Source organism: Planococcus citri, chromosome 3 (genome assembly GCF_950023065.1).
Source record: "Planococcus citri chromosome 3, ihPlaCitr1.1, whole genome shotgun sequence".
Taxonomy (NCBI): Eukaryota; Metazoa; Arthropoda; class Insecta; order Hemiptera; family Pseudococcidae; genus Planococcus; species Planococcus citri.
In genome coordinates, this window is record NC_088679.1 from 50,195,783 (window position 1) to 50,223,515 (window position 27,733).

Sequence of the window (27,733 nt, forward strand, 5' to 3'; positions counted from 1 at the left end):
AATTGATAAACTTGTTCGTTTCGAAAAAAACAAAAAGAAAAGAAGAAGAAATGAACAATACCTTTGAGTACATCACATGTTAACGAGACATTGAATTATGCATTTAAAGGACATAAAATGGAGTGGTGTCACGTAACACCGTCTTAACATTTTAGACATTACGAATCAACGCTATAACAACTCTCGTGCCATAATCATTACGAAAGCGTATTATTATTATTCTTTTTTTTTTTTTTTTAAACCTGTCGTTGACCGTGGCCTAGTCACTATGCTAAAACTGGTTTGAAACGTGCACCGTCCACAAACCATGTAATATCGACGTAAATTCATTCATTACAGATTTCGTGGGTGAATGCGACAATGTTATCAGCAATTGGAATACCTACCACTCATTAACCCTTTCTTTTTGTAGTGTGTTGCCGGTTGAAGAACAATTAATCCATAGGGCGCCGTACGTGCGAATACTCTCATTGCGATCATTTCGCGATTTTTTAATACTTTTCAATTCATTTTTTTTGCTAAAGCATCAAATGCAATTTTTTTCCTTTATTTCTTTGCGTACTTGCGGGGTTATTTTTTAGTGGCATCTGAAATGTTAAAATTACGACCGTCTCGCGTTAATTTAATCGATGTTATTATAACGCGTCCTGTGAATTTTAATCAGAAATGTGCTTTGAAAACGTGATAAGAGTGATAAAGTGATACAATTGTTAATTAAATTATCAAATCGGAAATATGTTTTGCCATTATTTTTTCCACGTTACCGTATTCTACTGGTTGGCATTTTATTCAACGGCCGGTGCAAATTCCGGAATCAACATCACCATCCCGACTCCGTTATATTATGAAGCTCTCAGAGCCAAAGGTAAGAATTTTGACAAATTTTGACACAAACATCGAACAATTATAAGTATGTACCTATCAACTTACCTAATTTTTTGGAAGCTCTCGAGTAGGATAAATATTAAAAGTGATTTGGGAATTGGAACTTATAAAATTAAAAAGGCCAAGGATACGTGTATGGTTGAGGTTTATCCAAACATGAGCATGTGCTCAATGTTAAATCACGTTTTAATATTACTTACCTATGAATTTGATAAATCGATGTGATTATTCGTAAAGAAGTGATCAATCAATCACTGGAATTTTTTAATTTTACCTAGTCGGATAGTCTCTCTTTTTGAAATTCGTAATTTTCTATCAATGTGCTGAGTCACGTATACAATACTTTACGTGATCCTGCGAATGAAAAGAAATCCAACCTCCGGTACTTTCCAAAATTTTTAATTTTCAATTTTTGCCGGTAAGAGGGGGAAGGTCGTTAAATTAAACTTAAGCATTCTCCTTGCAATTCTGATATTAATTTTGATTTGTTCATTTTATACAGTTTTATGATAATAAATAAAAATAATCCAATAAAATTGTAATATAAATAAAATAAGTCTTGGAGATTGAATCTAGGTGACAGATGAAATTGCTTAAAATTGAATATCGATGCAAAATGTGATTTACTTACCTATATAAAATCAGATTCGAGCATTTAAAAAAAATTTTCTTTCATCTGAAATTTTGCATTTGTACGTTTAAAAATATTCTTAATAAAGGCTACCTACCTTGATTTAAAAAAAAAAATAAAAAAAAAAACACAGAAAAACAAAATCATCACTTCTAATATTTTTTTGTCCACGTCAAAAATGTACGTATCACAAAACGTGTCAAAAAGGTTTATTTCGAGTGGTGAAGGAGAAGGGATGGTGTAAAGGATGGAGTACCCACCAATCAAAACATGCAGTTGATGGCAAATAAAATGAAAATCTCTAGCTACAAATCTCATTTCTTGGCTAAAAATATATGTAGGTAATCTTCAAAATTTTTTTCAAATTCTTTTTTTTAAAAGAAATCTCACTTTTGAAAATTTCTATCTCGTAATCTGACTTTTTTTCCAAATTGAACAACACTATTCAGTGGAGGAAACGAAACCATGGAGTGTTAGGGTGGATCACGAAAAAAAATGTTAAAAGATTTTGACCAAATTCAGCAGAAACCTTCATTTTAAGTGAAAACTATCCAAAAAAATTTTTAGCCCCTAAAGTGGCCCTGCAGGGGAGAAATGAGCTCTCAAAAGGCTCAAAGAGGGAGCATTTTGTGCTGTTGCCATCAAAATCCAAGACCACTCTTAAGGTTCCACTGAGCGGTTTAAAATTTACAAATCGCTTGCTTTTGGATAAATTCGTACTTTGAATTTTTTTTTTCGTCAATTATTTCGTAGATATTAATTATGACAAAATATTGAAAGATATCATTCCTGAAACTGAGGAAATACGTATTTTGGATCAGTGGCGTCAATTTTTTAGGCATTATTGACAATTTCAAAAAACCGAAAAAAGTTACGAATTTATCCAAAAATGAGCGATTTGCAAATTTTTAACCCCTTAGTAGAACCCTAAAAGTGGTCTTGAATTTTGATGGCATTAGCATTGATGGACGCAGAATTTAAAATAATTTCATCCAGGACTGCTGTGCCATTTTTCCCAAAACAGATTGAGTAGCTCCGGAAGCTAAAAAAACATGATTTTTTCGAAAATGCCCCATCTTTAAGAGCTCATTTCTCTCCTCCTGGGCATCTTGAGAACTGAAATTTTTTGTGGGTAGCTGACAACTCAAAATGAAGAACTCTGGTGACTTTGGTTAAAATGTATCACATTTTTTGAGTGGGGGGGGGGGGTGATCACTGAATGGAATATGTATCCACTTACCTATCCAGTCTTTTTTCGATCTTATTCTGGAATTATTGTTTTAAGGTCTGCAGCGCATTTTATTTCTTGAAATTTTCTGCGTTTAAAACTGATACCTTTTTTTAAAAAATAAATCTGGTTCATCTAATCATTTATTATGAATGAATAATAATTATAGATTCTATTTTGGAAGTCATTTCTCATTTAAAAATTCAAACAAACCTCTCAGGAATTGAGGTAAAGATAGATAAATTTCACAAATTTTGAAAAAATTGATTTTGGAATTTGCAAATTTCGGGGTTTGAGATAGCTGAATTTCTTAAAAGTGGATGAACTGATTTTAGCAATGAACTGTAATAGTATAGCAAAATGTAACCTTAAGTTTTTTCTAATCCTCATCTCGAATATTGATAAATGATAATTTTGAAAAATGTCACTTCCAAACCTACGTGAATCTTTTTCAAGTTTGTCGGCTGAAAACTGTTGAAAACTAAACAACTACAACTTTTCTTTTATGCTTATGATGAAAATATCCTAAAAAAGTTCAGTGCTTCTCCACCATCTCCTACTCTGTAAATGTTACAACATTTTTTATAGACATTTTTGTGAGCAGGGTGTTTTTAATTTTTAATTTTTTGTTTTGATTTTAACTAAAAACACTTCAAAAACTTTAAGAAATACTGCAGATTTAATTTCAAAACTTTTGTAAAAATTGGTCTGCATTACGAATTTATTTCAAAATTTCACACGTGTTTTACAGACATACATTTTGAAGATCGGCCGAATCTCACACGATACAACGAATCAAAGGCTGGAAAACAATTGTATTGGAGAGAACACATCTTTACTCCGAAGCTGCACCTAAATCAATTTTTAGCTGCGATTCCATCTTTTGAAGAATCACTTCCAGTGAACAGTTCAAATCAATTATGCGCAAAACATAGCCGATTTGTTTTGAAGAATGCTGAAAATATGGAAATATGGGCTTTGAAAAGTGAGTAAATATGTTTTTTTTAAACGATGAGTACCTAGGTATTTAGTACATATGTATTTAGCTCTATAAATTCCAAACGAAAGAAGGAATCTCACTTTTGAGATGAATGAAGAAGGTGAGAGGAGTAGATGCGCGTCAATTCAGAAATCTGGAGGGAGGAAGTTAAGTTCCCCTGACTTTAACCCTTTAATCTTGGCAAATTGTCTTCTTCTCGGTCCTTGGCTACGAAAAAGCGTGAAAAGGCGCAGTGGCGTAGCCAAGGGGGGCGAAGGGGGCCATGGCCCCCCCTTGCGAGCGAAAATTTAAAAGAAAACATGCAAAAATGGACGTTTTTTCGTTGTTTGGACCCATTTTTTCTAAAAATTTTCGCTCTCGCTTCGCTCGAGCAGTAATTTTGCCTTCATTTCCATGAAATCACCACACATCACAATAGATTTCCAGAAAATTACTCCTGATTTCGATTTTTCATGCCTAAAAATCTGGTTTTGCCCCCTCCTTGAGAAAATCCTGGCTACGCCACTGAAAAGGTGCCTTTCTTTTTTGCATCCAGGCTGCTTTTCTCGAAAACCTTCAGGTGGCCATTTCAAAGGCTTCTAGGGCCTTCTGGAGTTCACGTACGGGTTTATTACCTATTTAGAACCTAAAAGTGAAACACCACTTATCAATCTATCAGTAGACATATCTTAAAATTCCATCAAATCAAACCGAAGTCGAACTCATGTAGGTACTTCTTTTTCAAGGGGTGAGAAGAAGGGGCCACAAAAATAATTTTAACGACTTGGTACAGACTTGTGTAATGCTTAATTCGACTATTCCTGCTGATCACATCTAAAATGAAAGTTGTACTCTCATTAAGATTGAGGAGGGGACTCATAGAGATGCCTCCTTCAGATATCCCACACCGCATCTTCAGCTTAGACTAAGGCTCGTGAATTTTTAATTGAAGTACCTTACCTACCTTCGTCTCCTCAATTTTAACAAAATTTTATTTGGTTTTTCGTCTGCAAAAAAATTCTTGTGTTGAAGAACCCTTCAGCCCTAACTACAAACGCCAATCTAGTGAGACACATTTTGTAAGAAAAGTTCTCTTAGAATACATATGAATTTTGAGCACCTTTTCCACATTTTTTCATCAAAAATTAAAGCAGAAAGAAATATGTATAGGTAGGTACCTACTTGAGTTGATTTTATTTTGAGAAAAATCAGTTGGAAATTCATTCAAAGTTACCTAGACAAGAGCTTCATCCAAAAATTCGTAAGATTGTAATCTCCGATGATTCAATGTCTACCAGAGTGAACCGATGATACATTATTGTAGTCGAGGTTAATTTTAAAAGCAATTTCCAATTGAACATAGGTATGTGTGTAGATATTCTCAAATTCATCCGGAATAGGTCATTCACATAGAAGAGAAAAATAATCTCGAATCTTAGATCCAGATTGATTTTGACTATGATCTTACCCAATCACTAACCAATGTTAATTTTTCTCATTCATCTACCTAGGTAGGTACCTATCTTCCAACTCATATCTACGAGTACTGTGCCTACGAACACGAAATCTTCTAAATGAACATACAATTTATAAGCATCAGTTTAAATCATGCGCAATAGGTTTTTAAATGTTTTCCCAATGTTTCATCCATTCAATTCATTTTTTTTTCACATAATAATAGACCATACCCAGCTATTTCGCAGCAAAAGCCAAGCCTGAATTCTCATCCATAGATGTTTTTTCTTGTTTTCGAAATGATAATACCCGCCTGAATGAAATAGGTAATAAAAATGACTACTAAAAAGGCATCCTCGCAAAGCTTGAAAAAGGTTTCGAAATTATTGAAAATAATAACGCCGGTGTAGAAGCGCAGCGTAAGAAAAAAATTAGGTAGTTGTTATGACACTGCTGATTATCTTTTAATGTCTAACCAAATAAACATAAAACAATAGATACGAAAGAGAGAGAAAGGAAAAAGTGAGTAATGCGCATTAAGCGATTAAGCGATAAATACCTTCGACGGAATCCGTTTGATTATCGTATAAATACGATATGCGCAAATTTCTCTTCGCCTTCAAAAACGAGTGTTCGTTAGCAATCAATGTTTTGTAACTTCGTCCTTTTAGTCATTGCATCATTTCGTATGAAAATCAAGGGGAGGGGAGAGGAACGGTGCGTAACAATCAGCCATCCTAGTATATTTTTTTTTTTTTGCTATTTCATGGTAGTTATGGTTAAATTTTTTATTTCAAAAAAACCGAAGCATTTTTAATAGGTTAATTTGATTATTCACATAGCATAAATACTACACGTAGATATCAGGCAAAGTAATAGGTATATTTGCTGCAAATCTCCAACATACGTACATAAGTAATGCCAACAATTTTTATATATACTTTCGGTAGTAATCGAATCAATTGTTTTCGTTCCGCTTGTGTAATGCAATCTTGGTTCAAAATGAATAAGTATAGGTGGTGCACGTAGATGCGCATTTGAGCTTCATAATTAGTAACTAATGATGAGAAAGTTTAGCAATTTTAATTATCACGTGTCTTCACTGCACCTATCACCACAAATTGCCAGACTTTTCAATCCTTTTTTTGTTCGCGTATAAAAATATAATTTTATACGAAGAATCGAACATAATTCGAATTTGGAATACCTATTCGAGTTTGCTTTACGTAGGTGGCTGACTAATTACGACGAAGTAGGTAATCCATATACAGAAGGTACTCTCCATTCTTGACTTAATACGTACTGATACGTAGCATAAAGCTTATTTGATTTTATAATGTGCGGTTAATTAACTCGTTCTCAAGCTACAGCGGATAGTTCCTATAATAATAAAAGAAAGGGCGAAAATTCTAATCGACAGTGGGAAAATATTATGTCAAAATATTCTCAAAAATGATTTCTTCATAGTCTGCATGACGACACTCCACATGAATCAGCTTATTCGCTTCGATCTCGCTGCGTTAGGTAAAAGGTACCTAGATAAGTGTATGATTCCTTGTCGTCATCATCAAGATCAGTAATGCATACCCCATATGTGTTTGTAAATGTCTACATAAGTACGCGTATTTACCTAGGTCTTCGTATAAATTAAGTACCTCGTTAGTCATCGCCGGACCACATTTAATAAGTCGTGACCCTTTTTTAAGAGATGATAGATACTGAGTTGATATTTTCATGCACACGAGTTCCGTAATCTTGGATTTTGAGTCGCGGAGATTTCTCGAAAAAGAAGAGACGGGGAGAGAGCTTATGACTTACTTAGTCGTCCATATTCATATTGCAAATTGAAGTATAAAATAGTGACTTTATGTGCTTCACAAAACTAAAAATTTACTAATTTCAACATTTTTTTGAATCGTTCAATTGAAGCCTCACTTGTACATATATAGTACTAGTTGGAGTGGGTGAACGAAAAATGTGATTATGAAAAATTGTCCACCTTAAAAATTGAAGGAGTAAACCAGATTTGAAGTTTTCTTTTTTTAAATAGGTAGCGAATTTGTCATACATTTACCCATTTTTTGTTCGCCTACTCCAAGCACTGTGGGTTAGTAAAGTTATTTAAATGATTCAAACGTTTTCTTATTTTTGGCGAAATGTTCAAGTTCAAAATAGGTAAATTTTAGTCTCAGAAATGTAGGTAGGTAGTAACTTCATCAGTTCACAGATGGTAAGGAAATGCTTGGATCATCATTTAAGTCACTTCGCCAACTCATAGAACCTATACCTACTCGCATCGAGGAACAAAAAATTTTATCGACAAATTGCCCATCTCTAAAATTAAAGCAGCAAAGATGTTTAAAAAATTTAGAATTTTTAAAATTTAGGAAACCTGAAATTTGGAAATTTTGAATCAAGTTTGCTCCTTCAATGCTGAAGACAGACAGCTTTTCGTAGGTAATGAAACATTTTTTGTTCGTCTACTCGAGTACAATGAGTTGGTAAAGTGATTTAAATGATAGGTAATCCAAACATTTTCTTATGAACTTGAAAACATTTTTCAAAATTAGTAAATTCACAAGGAAGAAACGAGGACACAGAAATGTAAAACATTTCGAATTCTCGAAGGAAAAAGATTTAAGGTAAAGTACCAGTTTTGAATCACCTTTTTAAAAAAATTCTGTAGGGCACGGGGCGTAAATTTCAACATTTTTCTAATTTTATCATCTGTGCTTGTAAAGGGAACCTTTCTCCACAAAATATTGGAAAACAAATTTTTTTCGTTCAAAACTGGAGTCTGGGGGACTGTTTTTGCATGGCCCAATTGCGGTTTTTTCACCCAATTGTAAAATTATACTCATACATCGATAGAAGGTAGCTTCCATAACAACCTATCACTGGGAAAAATTTCAATGTTTCATGGATAAAAAGTTACAGGGAAAAAATCTAAGACCCAAAAAGTACCAATTGTGGATCAAAAATTTCTGATCCACAAGCGGACCCTTATAAATCAAGGATGCATTTTAATGGCAATTTTTTTTGAAATTTTTCCAACACAAGGTTATATTTATCCAAACTTTATACGAGTGTTCTTACCTATTGCATTTTATTCGGTATTTGAGAGAGTAGCTAAAAATGAAATGAAAAAAGTGAGTACCACTTGCAGATCGAAAATTTACGGGCTCGGTTGCGGATCAAAAATAAATTCACGAAATTACAATCAAATGCGAATGATTATCATTGCACATCATCAAACGATACGTTATAGCCTGGGTTTGATATGCATTGACATAAATTTGGCGAATTATTCACAAATTTGATCGTGTTGGAACAAAAAATGCCTATCAAATTCTCCTTTTACAATTTGGAATGCCACAAAACAAAGATCCATAACTGGGTACGTACGGGATCCGCAACTGGTAGGTACTTTACCTTATTTAGGTGCGAGAAGAAAACGGTCTTTCCTTTTTTGGAGTGGAAAATAATAAATGGAGATTGGAGACGGAGAAAACTTGAGAACTAAAGTCAAATACAAAGTAGGTACCTATGTAGTTTATTCGATAAAAATTGCTGGTCTTCTATTTTTTTAAATTCTCTCTACTTGTTGTTATCTATTTTCAGTGGTTATTTTCATTTTAGTCTCACTTTTCTCAATTCAGTTTTTTCAAGACATTATTTCTTCTATTAGGTACTGAAAATTTTGAAAATTCCAACGATTCGAAGCTATGAGAGATTTTATGTAATTAAACATGAGATCCTCAAATTTAAAATCATGCTCCAAGTCCAATTTACAATTTAATTATTTTTCTGATTCTTAATCTCCAGTTTCTCCCTTCACCTCACTATTAGATGACGACCAACTCGAATTGGTCACTTAAAAGAAACCAAAAGCTTTCAACTAGGTACCTATAAAAGATGTCTAGCCAATCTCTTGAACGTAGAGGAAAGGAGGGAGAGGAAAAAATTAAAACTTGTTCGCTAATCACACGTCTTCAAGCTTCACTAATTTTTTTTGCAGTTAGAGTTGTGATTTTCTAAAAACTTTCACTCTTAGGTAGGTAGAAGTACATGTGTACTTACCTACCTACTCATTTTTCGCGCAACAAAGTCATCACGCCTGATTATTTTTTCAGTGACGGTAGAAAGTGGAAGGAAGATACCTTTTTTTAGATTTCACCGAAAAGAATAATATGGTTAATTTTTGTTTCGTTTCAATGTCGATTTTTTGAAGAAATTTCTCCCTCATTACATCATTTCATTTACATCCATCCCTCAAGAAAATTATTAACGAATGTGCACTCAAAAGAATGGAATGTTGGTTTATCTAAGCTTGCTTCCAATTAATCTCTGTATCGGCGTATTTTTCGATACTTACTCCAGGAATAAATTACAAATTGATATACATACCCCGATTTACACACATTTTAAACACTCAAAGTCAGAAATGTGTTTGGTTTGTTATTAATGCAGCTTCTTTCTCAAAACCTTGACCATGCGCATAAAAAATCAACTTTAACCTAAATATTTCAAAGCTTGATTAAATTGTACTCGTATACCTACGTAGTACGTACGAGCGGTTAAACTTATTCTATATTCTACTGTCACGTGTGTTGGCGACCAAGTTCATCTGTTGCAATCAATTCTGGATACGTTCAGACACAGGTAGTAGGTCTAGGGTAGAGGTACCTCACAATCTCCTATGTGCGTCCATATAGCTACGTATACCTGTGTAGGTATGTGATAGCATTCTTGTAAAAGATAAAGAACGATTACCTATTGGACTGGGATTCGATCAAACTGCATAATATGGTTCACTTGTATGTAGTACTTACACGAGAAATGTTTGGAAATGGAATTCCTTTTTTACATCTTTCTGCGTGATTTTCAAGGTAAAGAGATACATCGATACCGAAAAATGTATCTCATAAATAACGAGTTATAAATAAAAGTGCGATTCGTTGAAAAGTAACGTTTATTCATTTGACTTTTTTTAATTAGCTGGCCAGTTTACACGCAGTAATGGCATCGGCATATAAACCTGCTTAACAGCTTAATGAATCGTATCGTCGGTTACTCAATCTCGTACCTAAATCATAAATACGTACCAAGGTCAAGAAGCATGTCTGTTCATTCGTACGAAAAAAGTAGATGGGTAGTTGACTGGAGAAATATTTATTATTCGTTGCGCTTTTTTTTTTTTTTTCATTTTACAATACGTCACAGAAATACGCATGTTTGTCCCAGATTTTGCATCGATATCTGTATCTAGATTTTTTACACTGATACAGAAATCGATCTATAGGCAACAGCTACGAGGGTGACCTGGAAAAACATCGTAGTACTGCGTGATCCAAATGCTGGGTAGGATTGCTGTAGGCTATACCTATTCTGAGATGTAGCAAAAGCTCAATTAGGTATTTCTGATCAGATGAGATCAGTAGAGAGCTGATCTTTGGTTCCAAAAAGTGGTGAAATGTTTTAGACTTGGCTACGGATCGTTCGTAGATCTCTAAAAGAAGCATTTACGACAATGATATTAGCACCTCAGCTGTGTACGTGATTGGTTTATATAAATGACAATGGGTATACAAGCTACTCGTATGTAGTAGGTAGCTAGACACGTCTGCTTGTTTACTTTATAATAATAACAATTCACTAATAAGGCATTTAAACATTCCTTTCGAATTCCTATATAACACGCGATGAAGATGAAGACAGTGATGTTCGTAACGGGGGAGGGATGAGGGGGTGAGACAATCACCCAGTCGAAAAATCAGTCGTCCAAGTCAACTCGAGTCGTCTCAGTCGACTGCAGAAATTGCGTTTTCAAAGCTTTTTGGAAGAATTTCTCAAGATGGTAGGTTTTAAAAAACCTTTTAAAAATACAGTAAAATTGAGTGTTTTTGTGAAACTCGAAATTTTTCATATCTTTAAGGAAAAGGAATTTTCTGTAGTAATCATCAACATTCTTCAAAAAAAAAAAAAAAAAAAAAAAAAAAATTGAGACCGAATCGTCTCAAAGATGAAAATTACTTCATTATTTTTCATGGGTTCCCAGTCGACAAAATCTGAGATTTCAGTCATCCAATTCATCTCCTCACCTTCCTTAGAGATCTGCTACGCGACGTCACTGGATGAAGATGTTAATTATGCAGTGCGTTTGAATAAAAACAAGTTACAGTACAATAAAAGAGGTTTTTTCCCTCTCTATTACAATGCAACACTATTTTACTAGGACTGCAGTAACCATAAGAAACCTTTATATGTACCTACTCACGCGCTCGTTTTGAATTCAACGAATAAAATTCCCATTTCCTATGACTATGAGATACATACATATGCGAACGTCCTTGAAACATATCATCTGTTTGCTCAGGTAGATTTATTTTACTTTTAACTTTGCTAAAATAGAGAAAGTAAGTCAGCGACATTAAAACTGACGAATGACCTTCAATGTTATCACCGTACGTAAGTAGGTACTCGTACTATCATCCGCCTTCTTGTATGTAACTTATGACGCCGAAGCATCACTATTGTGATGGTAATGGTTCACAGAGAAAGTACCTATACCTATAGGTATATTTACGTGCAATAATACCATATTGGCTTGGTTCTCAATTCTCATTCTCAATGACCACGCGACCAGTTATGCCAAATTTTCAATAAATTTTTTGAGTGGAATTTTGTTTTATATTTTATAATTGAACGTTGGCCTTGATTAAATAATTTATTTTATGACTTTTATTCACACCAACTTGCGTGATTTTTTCCACGTGTTTGTTAAAATACTTATCCTTAAAAAAGATGCAGTTGATAAAATGTTATCCGAACGCAATATTTAAGTTCTTGACTCGAACCATATTTTGAGGGATCAAGATTTACTAGTATTAATTTAGCTACTTGATGTCTTCCCCCTAATGAAGGAGGGCATCTGTTGGATTATTGAGCCCAGGAACGATTAGTAGGTGACGCGGTACCTATTATGTAAATATGTTTCCCCGTTACGAAATAGGAGCCAAGGTCACTCTACTTTTGGGACACCCTTTGTAACATGACCGTTCAAAATTGTTACCCTTTGTAACATGACCGTTCAAAATTGTTTGATCAATTTATGCAAATTTTGGACGGTTTTGTATAAAATTCAAAACTTTGTCAGGTCCTCGATTTTCCGTTTCGTAGCTGCATTTGAGATGAGGAAAGCTGTCTACTTACAAGGGAGGTGCCCCAGGTGACATTCACCGATTTCAACGATTCTTGCATCATTGAATAGAGGACATCAAACATAGCCTAACCCCAAATTTTCAGCTGCTGAAGTTGATATTTCAGCCTTCTAGGGCAATTTTTCAATTTTCACATTGCAATTTTGAAAAAATCGAAAAATTGCTCAACTTCAGCAGCTGAAAATTTCACCATAGGCTGGTCTCATCATATGTACTGAAATGCCAAAATAATATGAGAGGTTTCGGTATGCGACCTCCGCCGAGTATTTTTGTCCAATTTTTCAAAATTTCTATAAGAAAATCAAAAAATTGCCCTGGAAGGCTGAAATATCAACTTCAGCAGCTGAAAATTTCACCATGGGCTAGTCTCATCATATGTATTGAAATGCCCAAATAATATGGAAGGTTTCGGTATGCGACCTGCGCCGACTATTTTTGGCCAATTTTTCAAAATTTGCCTTGTGAAAATCAAAAAATTACCCTGGAAGCCTGAAATATCAACTCTGCAGCTGAAAATTTCGTGGTAGGCCATGTTCGATGTCCTCTATCTAATGGTGCAAGAATCATTGAAATCGGTGCATGTCACCTGGGGAACCTCCCTTGTTAGTTTACAATTGTCTTGTTGAGAAAAAAATGAGCAAAATTGATGACTAAAATAGAATAACCGAGAGGTTTCCTTGCTAGATACAATGGAGTTTTGAAAATTTTTCCAAGTTTCTTAGTCTGACTTTCGATCTAGTATTGGGCCATTCTGAAGCCTCCAGTGAGTTTTAAAATTTCCCCAGAAATTTCAAATCACTTTGAAGGGGCAAAAACGCACCAAATATAGCGATTGTTTTTATGTCGGATGATCATTGCTTTGAACTGGCCCTCTTGGGTCTTGGTAACCAGCTTAAATGGTTCAGAGAGTCCCTGACCAAACTTATAACTGCTAAAGTTCATTTTTGATGTTTCAATAGTGATTTTCAAATTTTCGAAAATTTGCTAAAAATTTAAAAGTGAACTTTAGCGTCTGAAATTTTGCTTGCGAAAGTTTTGGAACATGCTCATTATTCGATCCATCTCGATTTCATTCAAATCGGAAAGTGTCAGTTTGAAAGGTTCCTCTGTAAACAAACAATAATCTACGAAGAACTGGAATAAGTAGGCAGGTATCGGTAATAGGTACCTATCTATAATTAGAAAAAAAAAATATATAGTTTTCAATTTTTTGTAAAAATTCGTTTGAAAAATTGAAAAAAGCCTATCTATTCTATCGAAGAGGTAAGTAGTAAAATACGTTCTCCAATGTTTATAAAAAGTTGAGTAGGCAGAGTCAGTCACAGGTCCTGATTTCTTATTGAGAATAAACGTAAATTAAATCAGGATGTCTTGTATAAAGCCACATCATTCGAAAAATTACCACTTACTTATTTCTCTATTATGTTTAGAATTTATGATATTATTTGATAAGGCTCCTAAGTAGGTATGTCATTATATCGTGTAATTTCTTACATTCGCGAATTTTCCGCTGTAATTTTTGTAAGTCATTGCGGAAGTGTGTTACACATCCTATAATCTACCTGATTCTCTACTTTTCCTTGATGTACCATACTGATTTCCTAAATTAAGGAGATGCTTTTCCATAATTCTCCTATAGCTGCTCGCTTATGCCGAGTATTTTCAAGGATTTTAAAATAATGATGATGTTTAAGCACTCGTGTAAAACATTAAAAATAAATAATTTAAATGAAATTTAAAAAATGTGACATATGTGCTTACGTGACTTCTCACGAAGAATACTTATATCTAGGGTTTCCGGAAATGTTTCGTAGGAATTTAAATGTCAAGTGCATTTAGGCGAGTTGTTTTGTCGTATCTTCCCGATTAAATGCGAAGATAATAACGACTCGAATAGACAAGTGCGTGCAGCACATAAGCAAAAAAATAATAATAATAATAATAAAGAATTTCATCGGGTTCTAAATTTTTTGTTGGTAAATAGAATTTGTGATGATAAGAAGTTAAAGGTTTATGTTCCTTGGCAATGAAAAATTTGCACAATAATTAATACCTACGTATTACAAATCGATACACTGCGACTTGTAAAATAGGTAGTGCCTATTTGTCAATCATCTACCTATTTTATTAAGACAACACAACGGGTGTAGTAAGATTCTATTGTAAAGATCTGATAGTAAATTTCTAAAACGAAAATTTCGTATTACGTATCTATTTGCAAATTGCATATGACTTTTATAAAATAGGTAAATGATTTATCGATAGGTGTGATCGCAGCAGTGTTTCAAGTAGGTACATCCGGTCATTCACCTTGTCTAGCATAGATATTGGGAAATTATTTTGTTAAGAGTGGAAAAAAATTCAAAAAATGTATTGAAAAATTCCAAATGCCTAATTTATATTATGTAAGAAAAATTAATTAATTGATCGTCGACTCCTGCGTCAAAAAATTTGGAAATTGAGACGAGAATGATACTCGTAATACCTTATTTTTCATTTGTTACCTGCGAAAACAAATCTTTGTTTTAGATGGATACCTATACCCTTGCTAACTTTTATTCAAGCCCCTGGAATTGTTTTCCTTTGAAATTTTGAATTTAAATTTTCAGTAACCGTCAAAATAATTCTCCTGTTGAGATTTTCACTCTCGAAAAAATTATGTAATTACTGACTCAATTTGTTGAAACTTCAACGAAGGGTAAAAGAATTCTGCTAAATTTTATGAGCAACTCTTTATACGAGTAGGTACATTACATACTAGGTATACCCATGCAATTATCATTGCCATGAAATATGTACCAACAAATTATATTTGATAGACACCAATGTGATTATTTATATTATTGGTGTTTTCCATTTATTTTCTGATGAAAACACACAAAACATGTCCATTCATATTAAGTATAGGATAGTAATGGAAGATAGAAAAAAAAAAAATGCTAAATCTAAGTAGACGAATATTTTCAACTCGTGAACAAGCTGAAGATATATCGTACATATGTAAACTATAATGTCCACATCCAACAACAACGATGAAGAAGGTTTTCTCTGTTGTTAAATCAACTTTGCGGGTCTAAAGTTGACGGAAACTGCGGAAATACGCAATGTTTTTTTAAACATGCACCTTGAAAATTGTAAATACATATTTTCCTGTTCAATGCTGAAAAGGAAATAGCATGTAATGATAAGTGAACAGTTGAACACTAAATAATTGTCATCCTAGATATCGGTTTGAAGTTTTTAATAAAAGGAAAAAGGAACAAATTTAGCGGGTACTTCGTGTAGTGTCAAACAAAATTCTACGTAGAATCCACATTAATAATATAAATAAATTTGACGTTTCTTTCTTCTGTCAAATAGGTACCTACCTTACTTACACGGTAAGGAAGAAGAATATTGTAAGCAAGAAAAACATTTTTGGTTATTTAGGTTGGTCTAGCAAGCACTTATTTTACTCGAGGTTTCAGCATTAAATGATCAGTTATTAATCCGGAAAAATAAACTTTTGAGTCAAATTTGAATGGCAATGTAAGTATTCAAAGGCCCAATTTTTACAAGGGAGAATACCTACTATGAAAAGTTGTACTTTTTGAAAAGATCTTTGCAATAAAAAGCATTAAAAATAAGGAGAGAGTTTTTTCTTTTCCAATTATTGGACTCCTTAGTTTTGGTTCATCCTTTACCTCTTAAAAGCCTAAATTTTTTTCAAAGAATGCCTCAAAATTTCGATTTAATTTTTTTAAAAATCAGAATTTTAATACCAAGCTACTTTTGTTATGAGTGAGGAAAAGCGTATTTTCGGGTCGAATTTTTTCAAAAAATCATCTAAAATTTCGACGTTTAGATCTAATGGGTTTTGAATATAGAATGTAAATAATAATGAGATGGCGTGTACACAAATTTTCGTCGAAGTTTCTGCAAATTCTGATCGCGAATAATTACTTTACTCAAAAATCATAATTATTTTAGCAAATTCAAACAAATGTCAACTATAACTTGTACTGAAACACCCACCCAATTGCCACTATCCATATACCTACCTACCTATACCGATTACCAACGCAGCGTACCTAATAAGCAAACACATTAAATAAAACCTAACGACTACATAATATTTTAATTATCGTATTTACGATAATAGTGAAGTTACCACAAATATTAACATCATTACATCATACGTATGATGTAGGTATTCATTACCTTGAATACGAGCATTTCATACCTATTTTAGTTTCTTTTGTTAGCCTTTTACTAAACTATCAAATCTACACGCTACACGCCTGAGTTGGTCAGGAAAATGGGCGTTGTTATCAATGACACCTGAACATCGTGTTTTATGCTACCTAGTTGTAGAAATTTTCGATTTTCGTTGTCACTTATGAAAAGTGTAGATGTGTGTAGTACCTACTTTGTACAATATTACACATTTTTGATTTACTTACTTATACATAAACCTACTTATGTAGGTACATTGCAAATAATTTTGTAACAAACGACGCACCTATTTATATTTCTCTTCATTGTTTACTATATGATTGCAGTGCTGGACTCCAGTGGAAAACTATCACCGAGTTTATTACAAGGAAATGTAAACCAGCTAGGTGATTTCGATCAGTGCCTAAGTGTGCAAGAATATTTTGAAAATGAGAGAAACGTTGCCGAAGAAATAAATGGAAAATATTGCCTAGTTTCCATCGATCTCCAGTTACCACACTCAATGCAAAGTATCGATAGGCTAATACATTCTCATTACGTCATCAAAAGCAAACTCAGCGACGTATGTATCATTTTTAGCATATCTTCCGAATATTTACTCACATTACCATTGCTTACAAAAACCTACCTAAGGGTAAGGGCGCCTAATATGGACTGGTTTTTTGTTTTTGATTGCTGTGGCCGCTGTAATTGAGTTAAAAACTTGGTTGATAGCTCAAAATGTACCTACATCTATCTAGTTTCGTATTCCAAAGCCTCAACATTTTTGAGAAATTTCAAGTGTGTCAAAAATATCAGTTTCTAAAAAGTGTCAAAAATCAAAAATTGAATTTTGGGTTCCTAATATGGACTGTTTTGAAAAATCAAAAAAAAAGCGCTGAAATCTCCTAGAAATACGTTCAATAGCTGGAACACCGTTAAAATATGTTTAATTAAGACAATATGAGTAAATTCTAAGTGGGCCAAATGATTTTTTTCCTGAAAGTAGTCAAAATTTGAAAAGTCAATTTTGGGTTCCTAATATGGACTAATTCATCGTGAAATTAACTAAACCCATAACAAATGTATACCAGTCCATATTAGGCTACCCTATAACTTTGAACTTTGAAAAATCATAAGTATGTGTACCTTGAAAAATTTCTAAATTGTCTCAATTGATTCGGAAAACTTCACCACTTCTTAATAATAATAATAAAAAACATTATAGGGTGTCCCCGGGAAATTTTTTGAGAAGCCGGATTTTCTAAACACATAAAAAAAAATTTGAGGTTCTCAATTTTGTTTTTTCCCTCTAGAATCGCGAGTTTTGACTTTAGGGAGTTGATTTTGGTCTCATTGTGTTTTTCTGTGAAAAATACATCAGATTAAGCTTGTACCTGCCAGGTAGTGCTGATAACCACTGAGATTGGGCATCAGTCCATATTAGGCACCAGTCCATATATAGCACCCTTACCCTTATATGTACCTATTCACGTTTACCTATCCTGAGCGTTAAAAATTTTATCATGAAAATATTTTTCAATAACCAAGCTAAAAAATTGATTTTTGTCGCCTGATATCCATATGAACATATAAATGATGTTTTCGTCCGTTAATATTGTATTTGCCATTTGCTTTTTGCATACAAAAATGAGCTGATGTTGAGAGATGAGTATAGCTAGCTAGCTATAAGGAAAACGTAAAATTTTTTATGTACCTATAGGTGGGAGAGTGATGTCTTCATCATACAGAATTTTTTCAATTTCTAAAATTTTTTTACAGCCAGGTCATAGGATTCCGAAATTTGCCAGCATGTATTGGGCCTTATGTGTGCCTCACACGTGTTCCCACCAAGATGTCAAAGAAGCAGTCATTTCTCAACTTAAAAAGTTACAAATATCCGGATTGAAGAAAGACGTATCTTTGGAAGATTTCATGTGTCAAACCAAAAATGAAAAGAAAATATTCACTTTTGGAACTGTGATTAGTGGGTGAGTTATGTGAATGTGAACTACCTACCTATCAAGAATTATTTCAATTTTACGTAATAATTTAATTACATATTTGAATTTTAGGGATGATTTTAATGTTTATTTTTTAAACTGTTGTCACGGATGAATCCTTTCCCTAATTTTTTCATACCTATGGAAAATTTTATGCCGCATAATTTTACCTTCCTTGATATTTTTTCGTAGGAATTTTCTTTTCCTAAAAAATTTGATCATAATGATTAAAATATAGGTGTATAACCATAATTTTCAATTTCTTATATAAGAAATCAATTTAAAAAGAAAACCAAGAGACGTATGAAAAAAATGAAGAGAAACAAAATTTCAAAACATAATTTTTCAACTGGAAATGTGATTAATAATCATGTGCTCGTATTTTCTCGGAGGGTTCGTTTTCAAAATATTTTGAGCAAAAAAGAAATTCAAGTTTATTGAACAGGGTTTTGAATTTTTTTAGGATATTTACACGCCTATATATGTTATGAATAAATTAATCTACTTTTACTTAGAAAAAATTGAAGTGTTGTTTTTTAAAATTTCAGTTTAGCATTTGGAGCAATCATCGGTGTAGTTATTTTTTCTACTTTTCAAGAATTTAATCAATGTGCAAAAGTTGCCCAATGTGATCAAACTACAGGTTAGTAATGGTACATTTCAATAAATAATCTCTTACTTTAATTCAAGGTTAGAAACGGGAAAATTTACTATCTCAGCTGATTAAAAAAATTGGAGAAGCAACAAATTCACTTTTCAACCATAGAAAATGCTCATTTTTAAAAAAATTTTTAAAAGAATGATTTTTAAAAAAAATCGCAAACAGTACCTGTAAAACTTTTTGAACCATGAAAATATGCTTAGTTTTGAATTTATCACAAAAATTTGAGAATTCTTGACACCTCTTTTTTTTGACAACTGGTTCAAAAATAAATTAATCGTCAGAACCAATTTGAAAAGTCCTTAACATTAATTCATGAAATAAAATGCACCAAGTACCTCAAACCTATATCCATTATAACTTCTCGGGGAAATATAATGTTGTATGATTTTTGGGACACCCTGTATGCAATTCCAAATTTTTTGGTACTGTCATCGGAATCCCTAGCTATGAGAGATAGGTACGTAAAATCAACTTGCTGCGTAGGTAGCGGAAATCCTTAGCTTTGACCGAAAATGATTAAAAGTGAATATAGTTGCATACTTAAAATTTTAAGGGGTATCAAGTACCGTTCGGGTTTAATTTCAGCTTTTCGGCTCAGTTCGATAAAATTGGGATGAAATTTCAGCTATTGTTTCACTGATTGTAGCATATCAGAGTTTTAAAAAAATGCATAATTGAATTCCTTTTAACGAAATTAGCATAAATGCTTAGACTATAGGCAACTTTTGTTTTTCTGTGCCTTCTTACTTCTAATAACTTATTTTACTTTGTGTGTTTAGGTTCCAATAAAAATAATTGGTGGACCATAATTTTAGAGTCATTTTCATTGAAAAAAAATGTCAAGTCATTATTTAATTTGAATGCTTCTGCTGATGAAGTTACTTGTCTTCATGGAATAAGAACCTTGAATGCATTAGCATTACTTCTTTCTCATAAATGTATGCAACTTTTATTCTACCCTTATGTTAATAGAACGCAAATGACAGAAGTAAGTTTAATTCTGAAACTTTATTTTAAAATTGATTTTATCACAATTCTTGTAATAAAAACATTTTAATTCTGTACACCCAGGTAATTAGTTATCCGTATTCAATGTTGGCTCGATCAGCTATCGTTTATACAGATTCATTTATACTGATAAGTGGCTGCTTGGCTGCTCAATGTTTCCTAAAAAATTTTGACCGGAAGGATGGACGCATACTTCGTCACTATTTTAATCGTTTTTTAAGGTACCTATCAATTCATTTATAACATTTTAAATAATTTTTATCGCAAATGTGTGATAAAAATAAGCCTACCTACTTAGTTAAAAATAAGCATCGTGGTCAAGAAATCACGAATATAGGTACTTAGGTACCTAGCTACCTATTTAATCTAATTATCGAATACAAATTTATACCTGCGTTTTTTTTTTATCCAGGTTGACGCCCAATCTGATGGCTATAATTTTATTTTGTACTTTTATATTACCAATCACAAATTCCGGTCCTTTTTGGAACGTAGTTATATCACGACACGCTGACCTTTGCAAAAAATATTGGTGGCGAAATTTCCTCTACGTTCATAATTATTACGGATTCGAAGAAATGGTTTGACACTATATTAATTACCAACGTTGATTTTATCAAAATAATTAATCTAATGTCGCTAATGACTGTGGTATTCGTAATTTTGTTAAACAGTGTCTCACGCATACACATCAGCTCGGAATTGATATGCAACTGTATTTATTCTCTCCAGTTCTTATATATTTATTATGGCGTTTGCCAATGATAGGAATGATTGTTTCCACAATTCTGGCAATTGTTTCAACTTACTTACGTTATTACGTCACATTTCAAAACAATCTAAGTCCAATTATTTATTACGGAGTTTCGTAAGTGCATTGTTTTATCTACACCTTGTTTGCTAGTTTACATTTTCATAATTGAAAGCATGTGTAGGTATACGTAAACGTACTTATGCCATGCACCTATCTTAAAGACACATTTTTTTTCTAAACATAACGGTAGGTTGCTCGTACTGTGTAAATACATATGCAGGTACCTAATCACCTTAATTTACATTGTATAGCGTGAAATGATTTAATGAATGAGGCATGTACCGAGTAATCATCTCAAACAGAGTAATTACTGATTGAGCAAGTTGTAGATGTAAACTTCGAGTAGTGATCTAGACAATTAACTATAACCAAGTGTTCTTATGTTAATTGTTTCTTAATTTATTTTCATCTTTTAAATATGGGACAATTTTCAGAGTGTCACAATTATTCAGCACTGCGAGTTTATCTTATATATTACCAACTCACAGAGCAACTTCTTACATTATGGGGATATTCCTCGGTTACTACCTTCATTATCGTTCATCAATTCCTGTGAAGTTCAGTAAAGTAAGAATATTTTTACAAAGTACCTAGGTACAAATTCACAATAATGGCGATTACTTGCAATGTTTAAATGTTCGTTTAGGCTCAAATTCGAATAGGAAATTTCTTTTTTTCAACATGCGGCTTTTTAGCTATGTTTGGAACATATTGGATGTCCAATAGAAATTACAAATATAGTGCTACAGAAGCTGCTATGTACATGGCATTTTCTCCTATTGTTTGGTGTTCGGCGCTTATATGGGGAATCATCATCAATGTACACGGATACACAAGTGAGTAGTTCATTTTTAATACACATGATCATGAATCTGTCCTTCAGTATAAAGCAGATACTATTGTAAGAATTTACTACTTGTTTATTTTTCTTATGTGGTTCTTCACATAGGTTTCATTGGAGAATTTTTCAATTGGTCCGGTTTTAGAATATTCACAAGAATAGCATATGCCATATATCTTATTCAATTCCCCGTATACTTTTACAACGTTGGAACTACAAAATCAGCAACGTATTTCACTACTCAAATATTGGTAAAAGAATTTTTATGGGATTCAATTTTTTCACAATTGTGTCAGAAAATAACTTCATATTATTTTGAATTCAGTTCAACATTGAAGAATATACCATCATATTTCTACTATCCATCATTTTAACATTGTTATTCGATCTACCATTTCAAAACATAAGTCAAGTATTAAAACGTGATACTAATAAACATTCGGTAGAACAGAAGAAAACAAAATTACTAGGTATAAAATAAATTCTTTTTTCCTCTATGTTGACGATTCATAACGCATTGTTCACTAATTCCATTAATTTATGACTTCAGGAAAAATCGAATAAACAACTCCGAATAGGGAATAGGATTATACCCTGAAACTGAGAAACCACCGAAACAAATGAAGAGACACATCAACTAATTTTCCAGTTATATTTACGAAGAGTTTTCAAGAATTGGTATCAGTTTTTTATTTTTTTTATTCCAACATGTTTTGTATTTTAAAGTTATAGGTGAGATCTCGCTTAGTTCAAAAGATGAGAAAAATACAATTTTTTTATATGAAAAATCAGAGTTTTTTAAGGGACGGGAAATTATTTTAAAGCGGTTATGATTAAACTAGTTCGATGTACAATTGAAAATGGGCCTGAAATTGTTTTCAGGTCGCGAGATCTCATCTTGGTTGAGTGAATTAAAAATGAATTATTTTTGCAATTAAATTTGTTTGTTTGTTATCGTTCAATTTACACTTCATCGTTGCGTACATGTACTCAATAGAAACTTCACAACACAGTTTTGATCTCCAACAAATAAAACTTGAGGCTTAAAATCATAAAAACATGTCGCCAGTAAGTGTATCAACACAGCTGTTACGAAAGGATGTTTCAACTCAGATAAGTCCCAAAAGTATCAACTCAAAGGTACTCAAGATTTATCATAGTTCACCGGAGTTGGCCAATCTATTTCCACATTCTGCAATATTTCAATAAAATATTGAACGTGAATCAATAAACGTGTTTTTTTTTCGTTTTCAAGTTGATAAATAACAAAACTTACGGTAACATCCAATGCTAGAACATCAACGGGTGCTTCATCAAACATCACAGAGAGGCTGGGAAGCGTACGTCCAAAATCTCCATGCATAAATTCTTTCACATAAGTTCCCGCTTGCGTTTTCAAATTTATTTTCATTAATATACCATCTACGGAAAATTCCAGAGTAAAAACTAAGCTAAAAGCACATTAAAAAAATCATATTCACCAAGAAAAAAAAAAAAAAACAGCAAAATTACCATCGCGATAATCGATGTTCAACAGTTGTGCGTTTAGGCTGTAAATCGTTTTTTCCCTCGTGGCAACTGTTCTTCTATGCAAAACTCGAAGAGGTGTTTTTTGTTGAATAGTAAATGGTTCTGAAGGTAACTTTTTTACCAAATTTTCATAATTATCGCGTGTTTCTACAAAGCAAACAGCGCAATAATCTTTGGTTTTACTTTCTTCGCCACTTTTCAAATGAACCATTTCAGTTCTGGACAAAACAAGAAAATATTAATTCATTAAAAAGTTTAGCATTTATCTCAGCGAAACAAAATAAAATTAGGTACCTATCAACAATTTGCAAATCTCTAACAAAAACGGAGTCTGGATCAATGGCATTAATTTCACTTTCAATAGACATGATCACGGAAGGTGGAATTTTACTAATTCTGGCATTAATCAATTCTACAGCGAATGGTCGACCGTTTCCCAACATTCGAACATCAATATCTTCTCGGCCTGAAGAAGAAAATCGCGAATCTGGAAATAATCATGGACATTTTATTTTTAAAAATCACTCAATAATATTGAGAAAACATTCTGCAAAAAATTAAAATTTACCAGAAGATTTAGTAATCTTTTTAATATTAGTGGAAATTATTTCTTCAACCGAAGTATCTGTTTTTCGTTCGCCATCGGATAAAATCCAAGGTGTTTGAGAAAGCGTACGAGAAAATTTATTGTAGCGTCCTGCAACAGGAAATAAAATTATAAAAATTATTCATTAATTTCAACATTTTTTTTTCAAGTTTTTCAGGTATTTGGCATCAACTATCAATAGAAGTTCAATTTCTGAAAACATTATGTAAGACATAACATCAATAACCAACAATGACGGCATTTACCAGCTACAAAAATAGATTCTCGTCTAACGGACACTGCTTTACAATACGCCTGATGACTAGGAACAGACAAGGAGAATACATTCAACTTTTCAGAGTCCTCCAATTCGCTCTTCATCTTCTCCGTTTGTATTGAATTAAATTTTTTAGTTCTGCAACAATTTAAATTTATTTAGGCAAAGTGAGTCAATGAAAAAAACTTGGCGTTTTGATCAAAATAACTTCAATTTAAAAATTTAGCGAAATGTTTTTCATTCAACTTACTTCTTATTGTTGGCATTTTCGTCATCTTCGCATACCAAAGTTATTTGAATAATTAATTCTGATTTTAAATCCAGAGTTTTATTTATCACTTTCGAAATAGATGGGCAAACACGATGTTTCCAGGCTTCTTTTATGCCCAAACGTGGAGTAATGGCATTTTCGTAGAGCAAAAGTGGAAATTCTTTTTTGAGATACGCGTATACCTTTTGTTCCCTTGACTGGCACGTCGATGGTAAAATTAATGCAATTATAAAAGAATCGCTGTCGTAACTCGTTGCTTCGCTACTTTGTATCTAAAAACAAACATCAAAGAGAAAAGTAGTTTTAACAAGACATGTATTATAGAAATAGAAAACAAATGTGGCCTATAGTAAGGTTTTACCAATTTTTCTACAACTTCTTCTACGCTATCACTGAAAACGTCTAGACAAATTATACAAGGGTTGGACTTCTTCAATTTAATTTTATCGCCATCGGATGAAATTTTATCCTCCTGAAAATGAATTACAAGACAGATTAGTAGGAATGGACAGATGATCCGTTTCATAGCCGGACAGATGAATAGTTCAACTTACTTCAAACCACTTTTTATTTATAATTTCATTAGAGTCCACCTTGTATAAATATCTTTTACAACAAATGTGACAGATACCGTTTTCTTTCATTTTTTGATAGAGAACATCAGCCGTACTGTCAGCTGCAGCCATGATTATACGATACCGACGAACAGGAACAGCAAAATGAATAATAAGGGTGCAGCAATTTGAAAATTGTGAGCTTTTCTCACTTTTCCGGCAAACTTTTACTTTGAAAAGCACTCATCTCATAACACATGTGTTTGAAAGTTTGAAATTTGAAATTCGAAACAGTTTTTGATAACAAGAAACAAAATACCATTTCGTTTCTGATTCAGTTTCCGATTTTGTCTGTATCCCCTACTTACCCCACCTTCCCTATTTCCCTTCCCCTTACCCCACTTACCTGACAACTGATAATAAAAAACAAAACAAAATTTTGTTTTCATCTGCATTGTTTGTACCGTGATAAAATTGATGAATTATTTAAATTAAATGAAAATTAAAAATTTTTATTCCTTTGACTCAATTCATCAGTTTGATTAAATCATTCATGCAACGCGCGAGCTATATTCAAATACGTGGACCGAAATCAAGTAATGTGATCGTATTTAATTTTCGTGAGTGACGAACACGCTAAATCTGTGTTTCAATAGCGTAAATTCAAAGTGAAAACATTCGATTTTCCTTCCATATTGTACAATGGCTTGTTTAATCGAAAACGATCATCATTTCACTGTCAGTATTCCATCGTATGAAGACAAAGATGGAGTAACTCACTACCAGATTAATGTCGTCGTGGGAACCGTATCATGGGTAGTTTTTCATCGTTACAAGGATTTTGTCGAATTGCACGAAACACTAGTTACTGATCATTGTCTTTCCAAGGAAATGCTCCCACGAAAAAAATATATCGGTAATCGAGATCCGCAGTTCATCGAGAAACGTAAAAGCTGTTTGGAAAATTATTTGCAAACTGTCATAGCATTTCTACAAAAAGCGATGCCGTTCGTTTTATTAAAATTTTTAGATTTTGATAAATACGACATTTCGTGTATATTGCAAAATATGGCTTTCAATCTGAAACGAGAAAATACTTTTGTGGAAAGCGTGGAAGGGCCGATAGAGTATACATTCAGTCCGCTTCAGGTAATCGTCTTATCACATTTCCCAACGTTACGTCGATTGTTGACAGATCGATGAAAAATAACAGCTGTGATTTTATTTTACAGTTGCACGCAATCAGCGAACGATTACAGAAATGCTGTTTTCCCAACGAGTCGTACAATAATGACTTCGATTTTAGTCACATTTTGGAGTTTTGCTACAATTCGAAGACTGTAATCATTCGTGGGAATCGTTCGAACATCGGAAGTAGTAATTTAATCTGTAATAATCTGACTTTCGAGTTGACATTTTTCAAAACAGCGGTCAATTTATACTTCTACAATGTTCAATTATCGAATATTTACGATTTGGGATCGTTGAGACAAAGTGTAACTTCATTTGTTGTCTATAACAGTAATATGGAGCAGTTTTCCGATGCGCTATTGTGTGATAAAGTTCATAAGACTCACGAAGAATCTGAAGAACACGTTTGGAATAAGCTTATGAATATTGATTTCAGTTGGAACGAATTCAAACGAATTGATAAAAGTATATCCCTATCGCCAAATCTACGTAGTCTCACAATGGATGGCAATCAGATGAAAACCATCGATAATACCCATTTGATTCCTAATCTAACTCATTTATCAATTTGCGCGAATGATATTACCATCAAAGAGTGTTTAGCTTCGAAATTGGCCTGTGTTTCGCATTTAAATTTGTCTCAAAATAAAATCGATACGTTGCTTCCGTTTGCAAAATTGGTCTCGTTGCAAGAATTGAATTTGGCTTCGAATAAAATATGCGACTCGAAAGAGATTAAATATATTAGCGATTTACCAAAGTTGAACTATTTAGTATTAACTGGTAATCCGGTTTCGACTATTATTGACTATAGAATTAAAGTTTTTGAATATTTCAACGTTAGAGCCAGTTACCTTTGTTTAGATAATGAAAGACCTTCTCAAAAAGAGCTCGATACCGCAGCAGTTTTAAGAGCTTTAACAGTTGTGAGAGAAGGTAAAACTCCAATTCTATCACAAACTACTGCATAAATGCTTACGTTTTTACCAGAAACCGAATTATTGTACAAAAAATAAATAAAACTTTGGACCAAGTAATTCCATGCATTATTGTTTGTTGTTGGTATTGTTATTCAAAAATTTATTCGCATCTTTATTGTAAACTGTTTTACCATAATTTTCGTAAATGTGTAATATTTTTAAAGATTATTTTTTGTTTATTTTCTTCATAGAATAAAGCCTACAATTATTGTGATTTTATTCAGATGTATGTTTCATTGTTTTTTTTTATTATTTTGAATGCCAGCTGAGTAATCAGTTGAATTGGAGGTGCTGGTGCCTGGTAATGGTCCGGAGCTTATTACTCATTGCTTGATATGTAGCTCTAGCTAGCTATCAAATCGTATAATATGTGTAGATGTACCTCTTTCTGCACCTACTTCCAGTACAACGTACCTCTGTAG

The 27,733-nt window shown here is 32.9% G+C and overlaps 3 protein-coding genes across 4 annotated transcripts; 2 read left to right on the plus strand and 1 right to left on the minus strand.

The window, feature by feature from the left end:
- Positions 1-238: 238 nt before the first annotated feature.
- LOC135839283 (nose resistant to fluoxetine protein 6-like) lies at positions 239-22,876 on the plus strand. The gene is made up of 14 exons (XM_065355251.1): positions 239-865; positions 3,496-3,729; positions 16,940-17,175; positions 18,375-18,583; positions 19,144-19,238; positions 20,039-20,247; positions 20,331-20,488; positions 20,680-20,848; positions 20,942-21,135; positions 21,516-21,648; positions 21,728-21,917; positions 22,031-22,173; positions 22,248-22,392; positions 22,473-22,876. The coding sequence occupies exons 1-14, from the start codon at positions 736-738 to the stop codon at positions 22,484-22,486; spliced, it is 2,259 nt and encodes a 752-aa protein (XP_065211323.1). The 5' UTR covers positions 239-735; the 3' UTR covers positions 22,487-22,876.
- Positions 22,877-22,935: 59 nt separating this feature from the next.
- Pus10 (Pseudouridine synthase 10) lies at positions 22,936-25,422 on the minus strand. 2 transcript variants are annotated; one of them, XM_065355254.1, is made up of 9 exons: positions 25,141-25,422; positions 24,948-25,058; positions 24,566-24,858; positions 24,305-24,453; positions 24,021-24,149; positions 23,747-23,939; positions 23,435-23,670; positions 23,199-23,368; positions 22,936-23,114 (listed from the first exon to the last, which is right to left on the minus strand). In XM_065355254.1, exons 1-9 carry the CDS (start codon positions 25,270-25,272, stop codon positions 23,067-23,069), a joined length of 1,461 nt encoding a protein of 486 aa, XP_065211326.1. In that variant the 5' UTR covers positions 25,273-25,422; the 3' UTR covers positions 22,936-23,066. The 2 variants fall into 2 exon arrangements, with proteins under 2 accessions (XP_065211326.1, XP_065211328.1); XM_065355256.1 differs by having other exon boundaries at positions 23,199-23,344; positions 25,141-25,420.
- A 135-nt stretch (positions 25,423-25,557) lies between these two features.
- Positions 25,558-27,530, plus strand: LOC135839288 (nischarin). Its single transcript, XM_065355257.1, has 2 exons — positions 25,558-26,289; positions 26,373-27,530. The coding sequence occupies exons 1-2, from the start codon at positions 25,843-25,845 to the stop codon at positions 27,300-27,302; spliced, it is 1,377 nt and encodes a 458-aa protein (XP_065211329.1). The 5' UTR covers positions 25,558-25,842; the 3' UTR covers positions 27,303-27,530.
- The last annotated feature ends 203 nt before the right edge of the window (positions 27,531-27,733 follow it).